This window comes from Salvia miltiorrhiza, chromosome 2 (assembly GCF_028751815.1).
Source record: "Salvia miltiorrhiza cultivar Shanhuang (shh) chromosome 2, IMPLAD_Smil_shh, whole genome shotgun sequence".
Taxonomy (NCBI): Eukaryota; Viridiplantae; Streptophyta; class Magnoliopsida; order Lamiales; family Lamiaceae; genus Salvia; species Salvia miltiorrhiza.
The window spans coordinates 71291862-71302205 of record NC_080388.1 but is presented as its reverse complement, the minus strand read 5'-3'; the positions used below and the strand labels follow the sequence as shown (position 1 = coordinate 71302205).

Genomic DNA, 10344 nt, shown 5'->3' with positions numbered 1-10344 from the left:
ATATATATGATTTGTTAGTATTGAAATTTAAAAAATTCAGGCAGGTATTTTGGGGCATTTCAATCTGCAGCATGCCAAAAATCTGACACATTTATCTTTTTTAAATTATGAAGGTTATATATTTCATTATGTTATTATATTTGATTGCAGAATTGTGTTGAGTATGAAGGTGAAAAGTGAGTTTAAAGCAGCATGCGCCCTTTTTAGTGTCTGCAAGTCAGAAAAAGTGGGTGGGAATATGGAGTGACATGGAGTTAATTAATATAAGTAATAAGTAATAAAATATTATTTATAATAAAATAATATTTTTTGCATGGAAGATGTGTTTTTTGCGGGAAGTTTTCATGCAGAAAACTTTCCTATAGTATAATAGTATAGATTATGAAAAAATGGGTAATAATTTTCTTTCTTTCTTTCTTTCAATCCCTCATTTCTGTTTCATTACTTTCTAGAAAAGAGAATTTGAACATTTCTCATTCTTCATTTTCACTCCAATGAGGGATATTATTATCACATTATTTGATGTGATAATATTATCACTCTTTGGAGTGAAAAAGATGAATGAAAAAATGTGAAATTCTCTTTTGTAGAAAATGAGGAAAAGAAAGGAGAGATTAAATGGGATAATTTTTTTTCTCTTCTTTCTAATGATAAATTTACAACCAAAGAGAACATATACCCTTAGTGGAGAAAGGATCCTTGTGTTGAATAGTGAGCGGTTTAAGTTGAATTATAAGAATTGAGTATAACCAAGGAGTGACTTTTTTTGGTAAATAACTAAATAAGTGGTGCTTGTGAGGTTGAATTACAAAGATAGAGTTTAGGGTCATGTTCCATAAAAAAGTGATGCACTATTTGTAGATGTCGAATAAGACAATTGTGTCATAATCTTGCTGGAAGTAAGTAAGAGTATTTATTTATTAAGATTTAAATTGAATATTTACAAAAGAAATTTTTTTTGTTTGAGTAAATGAAATACAGTACTATTTTAGAAGCCGGGTACCCTTATTCTACTCCTAGAATTATAGGTTAAAAGCCTCTGATTTTGTTTATTCTGAAGCAGTTTCTTAGTTTGTTTTTTCCTTTATCTTTTGCAGTTCAATTTAATGGGGCATTTCGATGATACTCGACTTATAAGCATAAAGCATAGAGTGTTTTCAATGACACTGTGTCCTTTTAGAAGGAATCTCTTTAAATTGATCGAATGAAATATCTATCGTCTACTTTGCATATAAAAATGGCCAAAATAGGATGTGAAGTGTGAAAAAGGAAACACAATTTAAATGCAAATGAAGGGCATATGTGGGAAATGATGATCTTATATGGTAGCAATAAGTAGTGGGTAAATATTGGCAATTTGTAGTAGTTGTAGTAGTAGGGGCCATAATAGCTCAAGGGGGTTGCAATATTTTAGTAGTGGACTTGTACCAATTATATTGTAGTAGGGTTGGGCCTATTACCCCCATTTTTACCACACTTTTCTATCACCAACCACACCACCACTTTTTATAGGCCTTCTCTGTCAATTTTCTTCAATCTTGACCATGACTCAAATTTAAATTTATTTATATGCACATGTATAAAAATGTATTAGTTGTTGTAGGAGAGAACACAAATAGCTATTTATAGATATGGAAGCATAAGCTACAAATGCATTTCAGAGTTTGGTGACAAAAAAAAAAAAAAAAAACAGAGAAAATGGATGTAACTACTACTATCACATATCTAACATACATGAGATGACTATGTTTTTCTAATTTATTATGAGATGCTTGGTGTTACAACATGATTTCAAGTATTACCCTGCAGAAACTTCACCATTGAAGAAGACACAGGAAGAGCTCGTCGAGGATTTCTGTCATGAACCAGACATGTAGGTGTACCGCGTCTGGGCTCCAACGAGGAGTTCAATAAGTTTCTCTGCGCGTAAAAGAGAAGGTTTTGAGGGTGTTGAACCAGAAAATGGTGCTAATTGGATTCTAACATGACTAGCAAACTTACCAGTTAGAAGCCCGACAATGGGGACGGGTTCTAATAGCTTTTGAGCGCCATCAAGTCTTTGCCTGAAGCATGAAACAAACATTAGCATAATTTTCTTCCTTTTTCGTGCATGGAGAGTAAGAGGTTAAAGCAATATAAAATCTTGCAAGAGAAACAACATAGTATTACCGAGTATGCTTGGTGAAAAATGGATCTCTCATGAGGTATAGCGCCCACAGCAATTTCCGCCTTTTTAACTGCAATTCGTGCGCGTGAGAAAAGCTTTCTAGGTTATATTTGGTCACAGAATTTTACTCATGGAAGCAGAAAGAGGTACTGAACATGTGATATTTTGCAAAACTAAGGAAAACAGAATGTTAAATTTCAAGAAAGCTGAAGGAAAGATAAAACACATCAACAAACAATAAACAGTCTAACCTCATTCTTCTCATTGTTGGAGAAGCGAAAATCATTGCTGTTGTGCCACAATGTTGTGACTAATGAAATAATTCCACTTCCAACGAGGTCCACGCCCAAAGAAGTAAGCCAGGGAAACCATGATCGCACCCCATATTTTCTAATAAGCACTACATATATGAGCGGTCTTAAGATAAACATCACCTCACCCGTCAGAAATAAGCCCCCGGGCATACCCTTCTCAGACAAGAAAGAAGAGAGACTAGGCGTCTCAGCCACTGGCGCTGTTAAGACGCAAGAGCTTGTTTAGTTGACATGTTACAAACATACAGAGCAGAAACTTAGCCACAATAAAATGGATGAGGAGAAAATTACTTGAAGGCTCCATGACTGCCTGGTGGTGCTGAACCCTGCGTAACCATGTGGGCTCAGAAACTGTACGGGCATTTTCACCGAATCTATTTAAGGCAGACAACGCCCTTCCCTCAAGATTCCATGGAGGCTGTCCTTGATGATTTTTCAGAATGGTTGAAACCCCTTGTGGTCCAGGCTTCGATGATAGCGCATTTCTCTGTGAGTCAAGACCATCAGACTCGCTCTGGTCGTTTATAGTCTCCCCGCCATGCAAAAGCATTTTATACCCGCTCTTTTGCAGAATTGCCAGCCTAAGCAATACCCTGTAGTAGATTCATCCACAAATTTTATCTCAGTCACAACGTTTACACAGTTTTACTGAAAGGTAAGGAGCTTCAAAGTAAAGTATCTCTGAGTAGGACAATTACTTGATTGCTTCTGTAATGGCCATGAAGCTCCATTTGTGTTCTTCACCATAATATTGTTGTGCTGCAACTTCAACTAGAGTTTCCAAGTCCTTAAGTAAAGTTATGCACAATGCGAATGGGAAAGAAGAAGGCTCTTCTACATGCCTTGATTGTGTATGGCTCGGAGCTGTCTCGACTATATGGTCGTTGATGGTGGTTATAATGCCCAATATTGATGTAACTGCAACAAAATTTAGGGATATCTATGAGGGAAAATATTCAATTATTAACAACCAAAAGATAACATCAAGAAAGGAATGATTTGAGTATGACAATCAGTCATATAGGAATAGAGAGTTCAGTTAAACTGTGAACAATTTTCAATATCAGTTACTGCATATTTTATTTTCCTGCAATTTTCAGATTATTATTGTACAGAAATAATAAAGGCCTCTAATTCTTTTGTTGTACTTCCCTCTAACAATATTTTAATTTATTTCATACCCCTTCTATAGTTCTATATTAAGAAAACACTGCAATATTCACTGTCATTTTGGAAAAGGGAACAATTGTAAGAGATTTTTTGTGGAATGAAATACTGACACGATGCAAGTACAAGAGAAGCAATTAAAATATATTCTATTTTAATTCTTACACAATACTAAACCACATACATAAACTTCTCATTTGGGTACTTGGGGGGGGGGAGCTGTCAAATAAGCTCCCCAAAAAATAAGTTCCTCAACCACAACTTACTTGTTAATAATCATATAAACAATAATCATTTTGCAAAAACAACCCTACCATGGTTTGTTATTTTCATTATATACCCTTCCAATTTCATTTCTCTTCAATTTTGTCTCGCTCACTCACAATTCTCTCTCTAAACTTATAAGCTCAATTATCCAAACACTTCGATAACTTATAAGGTCTTGAGACATTACATCTTATGAACTCTTTAATAAGCTTAGCCAAACACCCTCTTAATCTGTCCTCTAATGGATACTATTCCGAAATTTGGTTCTAAAATACTTATACTTTGACTTTCCACTTTCGTACTGAAAGTCATGGATCCAACTGAGTGCAGTTTTATGGATGCGAATTAAAAAACTTAGCAAGGAAGAGCCGAGAAAAAGACATTATAGAATGGGATATCTAATCAAGAAATCTCTCGTTAGTAACAAGAAGAAGTCATAGTTACCGAAATTCTACAAAACCTGCTTCTGGTCCAATTTCTGAATCGGAGAACCGCTCCGGTAGAAGCCATGTTAAACCCTGAAAATAGAAGTTAAACAATCTAATAAGGGGACAGCACGAGTATCTTGATGTAACTCAACGTCGTTGGATTAAAATATCCCACTCACAAATATGAAAGGGGGTGGAGAAAATGGCAGAGAAAAGATATCCCAGTTATCTGACAAAAACTTGAGTTGCTCTTGGTTAAAATGGTGGAATGGGAAAGAATATGTCAGTAGAAGGGAATGGCTTTCATTCCCCCAAAATTCAAGGGTATATCCCGTTGATAAAAGAAATGGGATATCAAAACTATTCATGTAACCATTTTTGTTATTAACCAACATTTTTAGCCCACAGCCATACCCTCATCATCTTCAAACCCATCAACCAAGCACCCTCTTAGAAGCAATAAGAGTTTCACAAAACTCTTGGGTACAAACTGCATATAAATGCCATATACGCCACAAACGAAATGAAGTTTCAAGTACTAGCACACACATCACATCAAGGAAAGCATGACATTGTAAGATTCTTTCAGCCCATACGTGCGTTTATGGAGTGTTAATTCAACGATTAGGCCACAGCGATAAGAATAAGTGATAACTGATGAATGATCACATCACACAGGTCATTCAAACTTCACTAGATTCGCCACAATACATGATTCAATCCAAAACAGTGGCAAGATGAGACCCAGAAGATGCAAGAATGGGGTAAGCAATTTACTGGACTTCGATGATGTATAGCAAACAATAATGGCAAGACCACACACACACACACCACGCATTCAAAGTTGCTTAACTAACACCAATCTCGAAGGACACAAGAAACTGAATAGTATTCAACAACAAATCACTTGTATTCTACAGCCACCGCGATTCAAGTACTGCCACAACTAGAGATCATCCATGAAGCTTGTTTCAGCAGTGTGCATCTCTAAAAGCACAATAAGGGAGTAAAATTTATGCAAATCCGAAAGCTCCAGATGCTTCAAAATACATCTTGAGCTTTTTAAAACTCTATCTCCGTTCCTATTAGTCCCTAATATCAGAATACTAGCGAAAACAAAATCCAAAAAACGGAAAGAATATAGAAACAGAATTATAATATAGAAAAAAAAAAACAGGAGAAACAAGATTTGTAGGCTTACATTACTTAAAGACTCCAGAGAATGCACGTAGTCTTTGTTCCTCCGAACCCATCTCTTGTAAGCTTCCATGTGATTCAAAAAAGTGAATCTTTGCCAGAAGGAGCCCAAGTGAATTCAGGATTATGCGAGTATTAAATGCAGAAATTTCAAGAACCCTAACTCCTAAATCCACCGCTTAGTTATAGTAGCCTGCAATTTCGAATGAATCTCAAGTGAGTAAACGGGGAAAAGTGGATATCGTTTTTTGGGGGTGCGTGAGACTTATATACATGTGAGCGTGACGCACACCAGGTAGACACATATTGCTTCTCCACTCTTCAACGGATGAACAGATATTTACTTCAACAACCGGTTTTTTGTTTTCTTAACAAAAAAATGGAGTGGAAATCAGAGGCCTTTTCGTAACTAAGATGCCAAATTATCCAATCTTTTGCTGAAATTATCAAATTTTTGTATGAATGTTTCAAACTTCTCAATTCAATCATAATTTTTTTCTATATCAATTTTATTAGTATTAATTAATTTTTTTCACCTAACACGCTACACACACTAATTGGAGCGAACTCTAAAATACAAGTACTTGGTAACTAACAGCATTTACTTAGCATTGATGCAAGGCAAATAATTGTGTCAACTGTCAAATACATACACATGAGTCACATGCATATATATAAACACCAATAATAGTAGTAGTAGATAATAAACCCTATTCTAAAATAAAAATAAAAAAATATAGTAGATGATAAACACAATTTATGTCACCAGAATCTTTATTGTAAATCCCAATATACAAATACAAGTACCGATTCCTAATTTCTTATTAGAAAAAAAAAAAATCAGACTACAGTAAAAACGGGTTGATCCGGCTGATTAATGCACGTTTACAAATGATACAACATTGAATGAAATCCAATTGATTAGTCAACCCAACTCTCCTTTCTACTACAAAGTCACGTATATCGCACAACAAAAATGAGGAAAAAACATAACTTCAATTTAAGAAACATGCTGATAAGTAATAACCCCTCAAAGCTCCTCTCTCTCTCTCTCTCACACACACACATTAGGCCTTCTGCTTCCCCTTGTTGAGTCTGTCCAGTTCTGCTTCTGCATTCTTGAGCTGCTCTCTCAGCGCCGATACTCTCTGCTTCACCTCTTCCACTGTGCCTCGAGTAATCGATGGTTGATATGGTGATAGAAAATTGGGCGAAAAAGCTTTCAATGCATCAACCCCACAAACCTGTTACACGGCACTTATCAATGACATTGATCATACATCGCCAAGAATCATTGCAATCTTTGACAATCAGAAATTATATTACATACATACCTCTTGGGGCAACAATGGCAACTTAGTTATGTTGAAGTCGTCGTATAGCATGTAAAACTGACTCAGGTATTTCTGCTGCATGCGCATTCTAGCTTTGAGCAATTTCGACTCCACAACTAAGGAGAGTACAACTATTTAGTAATGAAATGGATTTGGAAGGAAGAAAATACTGGAAAGGAGTTTACCTTCTTCATCATAAATTACTTGGTTGATGATGATATTATGTGTATCAATCTCAAACTTAGTAAGTTCCTGCACGAGCCGTTCAGTTTCATAAAGAGAGAGGAATTCTGGAATGCAGACACAGACGAAAGTCGTCAAATCCTGCCAAAGAAATAATGGTACAGCATCAGGATTTTTAGGGCAGTAGACGTAAACATGGGTATAGTTCAATTACTGAATTTGCTTTCTGGGAAAAAAATATAAGAGAAAATGTCTATTAAAAGACATTTAAGATCTTACTGGATCCTTAAACTGCTTGTTCACTTGTTCAATCACATCTTTCATGCCCTCAAGTTTTCCAAGGATGGCATCTTCATTAAATTCATCATCGAGACCAAAGAGGCGAGTCATCTGCCATGAAAAAACCGAGAGAGAGCAGCTTATTTTCATGAATGAATCAACAAGACACATAGGAGACTATCGATCAATAACTAAACTATTAAGCACCACAGCAGTTGAGAGAGAGAGAGAGAGAATGAAGAGCAGCGAAAACATAAGCAATTTCATTCTAATAAATTTATATGCAAAACTAGACTAGCATTAACTAACAAGATACACCCAAAAGAAGAGTAAAGTTCTTAGTTTGTGGCCTAAAATAACATAAAACTGCATAATAACTCTTGATAATTAAAAAAAAAGAAAAAGAAAAAACAATAGAGGCAGGCAATTCTTACAAATTTATTTAAATTAGTAAAAATTATTAAGAATCCCTCTTCTTACACGAAGTATCACCTCATACTCAAGACTCTCACACCCTGTAACTGAACTTTTTATATGAATAGATGAACACTAAATGCAAGAGCGATATCATACTTGGCTCAACAAGCCACCAAATCTGTTCTTTAAGCTCATAATCTTGGCAAGCCCTTTCTCTAAGGTTGAAGGAAATTGAAGCAAGCGTAGGGTATGGCCGGTTGGAGCTGTATCAAATACTATGACAGAATAATCCATGGTTTGCACAAGCCTGAAGAATATTATGATAATTAGTTATATTTTCCTTAGAAAGATATCATCTTAAATTACAAGAAAGACTTCAGACTTACTTGAGCATTTCAGCAAAACTCATTGCCTCATCGATTCCTGGGATAGAATTTGCTAGTTCCGATACGAATCCATCAGTTGCATCTGATCCAAGAGAGTCTTCATGCTCCACAGTAGGATCAACTTCCTAGAAGAGGAATCTCATTCAATGAAATGTCTACGATCAAACAATCCAATTTCCAATGCATCACAACAATATGTGCAAACAATTCGAAAAAACAGATATTTTGATATTTCTATTAATGGTTTACTTTTTTAAAGAATTATACACTCGAACACAACCAACAACTTGAATGAGTAGAGAGGAACCATAAAACCCCCACTAACAAGTAGCCACAATCATACAAAATGCAAATTAGTAGAAACAATGATAACTAGAAAAAATGATCTTATGATTTACAGCTCTAAAACGATCCAATTAAATTCAAATTGTCGAACCAATCGCTACAGAAAACAGTCAAATTACTGTTTATAATATAAAAAATATAAACATAATAATCTAAGAATACCTTAATTCGGGAGAGAGGAAATAACAACAGAAAAAACTTCCACCCAATTGAACCCCCAAAACTCAATCAACAACAAAAACCTCAAAGATGAAAAATAAAATCGCGGGAGTGGCAAGGGAGTAACTGTACCATAGCGTACAAGTTGGAGAAGCCATTAACAAGCGAGGGAGACTTGGTGAACTTCTGCTGGAAGGCATCGCTGAGGTTATGGGCGGGGTCGGTGGAGATGATGAGCACAGACTCCCGCACGCTGGCGAGCAGAATCGAGATGATAGAGCTGCACGTGGTCTTGCCGACGCCGCCTTTGCCGCCGACAAAAATCCACTTCAACGAATCCTGCTCCAGTATGTTCTGCACCGTCCCATCCGGCAACTCTGCGTTGGACCCCATCGATCGATATTGTATCAATTCAGTAGCAATTTGGCTGCTTGGCGTGCTTGTTCTCGAGTTTTTTGGGTTGTCTGGGGATTTTATACAAACAGTTGGAGTGCGGCAGATCCGATGGGAGGTCGGATTCCTTTCTTGTTGGGTCTCCTCCCTCTGTTACTTTTCTTCAAAGTACGCGACTTTGACTCTATTTGCTACTTCGCCCCACTCTCTTTTGCTTATTACAAAAAAGCCCCTGTCGTAAAAATCTTTTGCTTTGGGCTCGTGCTGCAGCAGCATGCAATTGATATGTAAACATTTGGGTTAATTTTTCTTGGACTCGTTGACTGGAATTTGACCGATTTGATCATCTATATATGTATATATAAACTAAATCAATTACTAAAAAAAATTCCATCAAAATTATAATATCATTAACTATATTAATATATATATATATGTGTAATTAATTTACATTAAAAAAATATTAAGTTAGCTTATTTAATTAGTGTGAATCAATAAATTATATTTTTAATCCTTGAATTTTAGATAGAAGTCTGTATATTTCTTTATTTAAAGGTAATGAATTTAAATATAATGTTATAATAATTACATATTTGAAATATAATATACAATTTTCCCATTTAATTGATCATAGCGTTGAATTTATAATTTGATTTTATTTGTATAAAAGTAAAATGATAGTAAAACTATTTTCCTGTCTATACTGCAATTGCAAATTCTACTATTTTTTGGTTAAAAAAAAAAAAAACTTATTATTTTGATTCAAAAGTTTAATTTTTTTTTTGCCTAATTTTTAAGTTCGACTTAATGAAAATATCATAAATTAGTTATATTATTTCATTTCTCAAAAATAAGAGACCATGGTATGAATCCTACTCTCTTCTCGAACTTTAAAAAATTCCCTTGAATAGATCGCAGAGATGCCTACTAATTTAAATGAACTAAGAAACTAAAAACTGAACTACAAACTCACTAGTAATTTTTTCCAGATGTGAAACACTAATTTTACTAAGAAATCAATAAATTTTTATTAAGAAATCAATAAATTTTTATTTTTCCAGTAAAACAAATAAAGCATTTTGAGACAGTTCTTCGTAATATATTTTCTTTTTCTTTTACATTCAATTTAGAATACGTTTAAACTATATAAAGAAAATAAATCATAATCATTAACACTAAAGCGCAACTAAGACGTTTGCCTTCAACTAATAAGTTGGGAATTTAAGTAATTCAATGGGAAAATGAGGAATCGTTTCCATTATTGATCGTCTTTATAAAAAAAAGGGGAAAAAATCACAATCTTTCAAT

The 10344-nt window shown here is 34.8% G+C and overlaps 2 protein-coding genes across 2 annotated transcripts; both read right to left on the bottom strand.

Moving 5' to 3' along the window:
- Positions 1–1603: 1603 nt before the first annotated feature.
- LOC131008979 (peroxisome biogenesis protein 16) lies at positions 1604–5963 on the bottom strand. The gene is made up of 9 exons (XM_057936140.1): positions 5814–5963; positions 5545–5733; positions 4376–4433; positions 3180–3399; positions 2773–3074; positions 2419–2681; positions 2170–2237; positions 2002–2063; positions 1604–1920 (listed from the first exon to the last, which is right to left on the bottom strand). Exons 2-9 carry the CDS (start codon positions 5611–5613, stop codon positions 1859–1861), a joined length of 1104 nt encoding a protein of 367 aa, XP_057792123.1. The 5' UTR covers positions 5614–5733; positions 5814–5963; the 3' UTR covers positions 1604–1858.
- A 333-nt stretch (positions 5964–6296) lies between these two features.
- On the bottom strand, positions 6297–9295 carry LOC131008986 (ATPase GET3A-like). Its single transcript, XM_057936146.1, has 7 exons — positions 8776–9295; positions 8140–8264; positions 7910–8060; positions 7337–7447; positions 7060–7198; positions 6875–6990; positions 6297–6784 (listed from the first exon to the last, which is right to left on the bottom strand). Exons 1-7 carry the CDS (start codon positions 9034–9036, stop codon positions 6608–6610), a joined length of 1080 nt encoding a protein of 359 aa, XP_057792129.1. The 5' UTR covers positions 9037–9295; the 3' UTR covers positions 6297–6607.
- Positions 9296–10344: the final 1049 nt, after the last annotated feature.

Bases quoted from the DNA above. Each gene is read 5' to 3' on its own strand.
- LOC131008979 (XM_057936140.1), bottom strand. From the start codon at position 5,613: ATGGAAGCTTACAAGAGATGGGTTCGGAGGAACAAAGACTACGTGCAT. The intron at 2,238-2,418 runs GTTAGACTGTTT...CACGAATTGCAG, and splicing joins CCAACAATGAGAAGAATGAG to TTAAAAAGGCGGAAATTGCT. The intron at 1,921-2,001 runs GTAAGTTTGCTA...TTTTACGCGCAG, and splicing joins CATTGTCGGGCTTCTAACTG to AGAAACTTATTGAACTCCTC.
- LOC131008986 (XM_057936146.1), bottom strand. From the start codon at position 9,036: ATGGGGTCCAACGCAGAGTTGCCGGATGGGACGGTGCAGAACATACTG. The intron at 8,265-8,775 runs GTACAGTTACTC...TTCCTCTTCTAG, and splicing joins TCTCCAACTTGTACGCTATG to GAAGTTGATCCTACTGTGGA. The intron at 7,448-7,909 runs GTATGATATCGC...TTTTCATGGCAG, and splicing joins TTGGTGGCTTGTTGAGCCAA to ATGACTCGCCTCTTTGGTCT.